This window comes from Mesitornis unicolor, unplaced genomic scaffold (assembly GCF_000695765.1).
Source record: "Mesitornis unicolor isolate BGI_N332 unplaced genomic scaffold, ASM69576v1 scaffold52891, whole genome shotgun sequence".
NCBI classification, from domain to species: Eukaryota; Metazoa; Chordata; class Aves; order Mesitornithiformes; family Mesitornithidae; genus Mesitornis; species Mesitornis unicolor.
In genome coordinates, this window is record NW_010166856.1 from 1 (window position 1) to 1,734 (window position 1,734).

Here is a 1,734-nt window from a genome sequence, read left to right on the forward strand (position 1 = left end):
ATGAAGAGATTGAACAGGACTGGACCCAGTCCATTACCCATTAATGTAGTAATCAAATGCATGCTTTTGAACACTAGAGTAATTGAGTTGAAAATGATCAATGAGATTGAGCTGTGAAATTTCCCATAACATACCAGATATTTGATAGGTCTGGTTTTTTTAAGGTACTAGCGCTATTCATTAAAATAATGTTCCACAAAATCAATCTTGATGCGACCATGACTTAGGCAGAAGAATAGCACATATAAGTTTAAGTTGAAAACAAGAACAAGACAAATGGAAATAATACTAAATAAATTGCAAGTTTTTAAACTGTGAATGAAAGACCTTAATTCTTGAAAATTGACTTGTAATTCAGTTCCTTGAAGAGTACTCCGTAAGTCCTTATTATATGAGCCTTGTTTAACCAGGAAGGGTTGATGCCTTTAACAGACAACATGAGACAGTTCCTCAGCTACTGTAGACTGTCACTGTGAAGTAAATTTGCTTCATAATCGGTGAATGGGAAGATGTTTTATAACAAAATGTGTAAACTAGATAAATTCCACGATGTTCCTGTTTGTAGCTAACACATTGCTGGTGGTATATATTGCACAGATATTTTTATACTGTGTCACTGCTGTGTGATTACTAATTGGCAATCTTATGTTTATCAGAGACATTTCATTCATGTAAGTTTATCCTCATGCACTACTATTTGAAGAACTTAAGCCTAACACAAATGTTAGTATTTTTTCTCTCTTCCTTTTTATTTATCTCTGTTTTTTTCTTTTTCCTCCCCCCCCCTCCCCCCCATGTGTGTCAATGTGCAGTTATGGATTCTACTTACATTTTAAAAGATTTCTTTTTTGCCTCCTTTCTCTGCTGGCTCTTATTCCCATGAAGATGAAGTGATATCAGTGGTTACAGCTAGTCATTGCTTTGTGGGATTGGGCAGTAGGTGCATAAAGACTGAGTGTTTGGTAGCAGTTAAAGCAACATTCTTGAGTTGTCTTCAGTAAATGTGTGATTCTTTTCTGTTACCACACAGTAAGTTAACATATGCATTTGGAACAAGTCATATAGCAATCAGTTTAAACATCTAAAAGACGTGTTCTGTGCTTGTGGAAGGCATGTTGTCTTAAGCATGGGAATTGTCTTTAATTTGCCACAGAGTGAGCCTTTACTCTCTTTTTTGTCTTTTTTTTATAGGTCATTTCATGTAAGAAGGGCAACAACCGATGATATACTTGGTGTCGAAATGCTCCTTAAAACCCTCAGCTTAAATGAAATTATATTGAATGACTTAAAGGTCTTTATTCTGGCTTGCAGGGATTCAGTGAGTATTTGTTGCAAATATACTTTTAAGGGAATGGATAAATACTGGTAAATACATCCAGAATTTATTACATTACTCTAAGCTAGTGTGCTGTATATATATACACTATACACACACACACTGCTACCTTTTCTTTGGAGTCTCCTCAAATGCAGGAACAGAAGCAGGGTGGATGCATTTTCTTGACCACCCACAGCCTGATCTGCATTGTTGCTTTTTCTGGCATACGCATCCAGTTGTGTCATTAACGAGTACTTGTGTTCTGTCACATGATGGAGGCCTCTTTCTCCTTCCCATAGTGTGGCCAGACATGTCCATCAGACAGTGGGGAACATCTGCATTTTTGTTGTGTGATGGAAAATGCTGCATAGACAAAAACCCAAACACTGTCATTACCAGTCATACAGCTGTAGGGA

The 1,734-nt window shown here is 36.8% G+C and overlaps 1 protein-coding gene across 1 annotated transcript in view; it reads left to right on the forward strand.

Annotated features, from left to right (window-relative positions):
• Positions 1 to 1,191: 1,191 nt before the first annotated feature.
• CFAP61 (cilia and flagella associated protein 61) overlaps positions 1,192 to 1,734 on the forward strand; it is a gene marked incomplete at both ends in the record, with an annotated part of 56,812 nt that continues 56,269 nt past the window's right edge. Inside the window, one exon of the mRNA XM_010195086.1 lies at positions 1,192 to 1,318. Coding sequence (XP_010193388.1) covers positions 1,192 to 1,318 — 127 coding nt within the window. The remainder of the gene's footprint in view (positions 1,319 to 1,734) is intronic.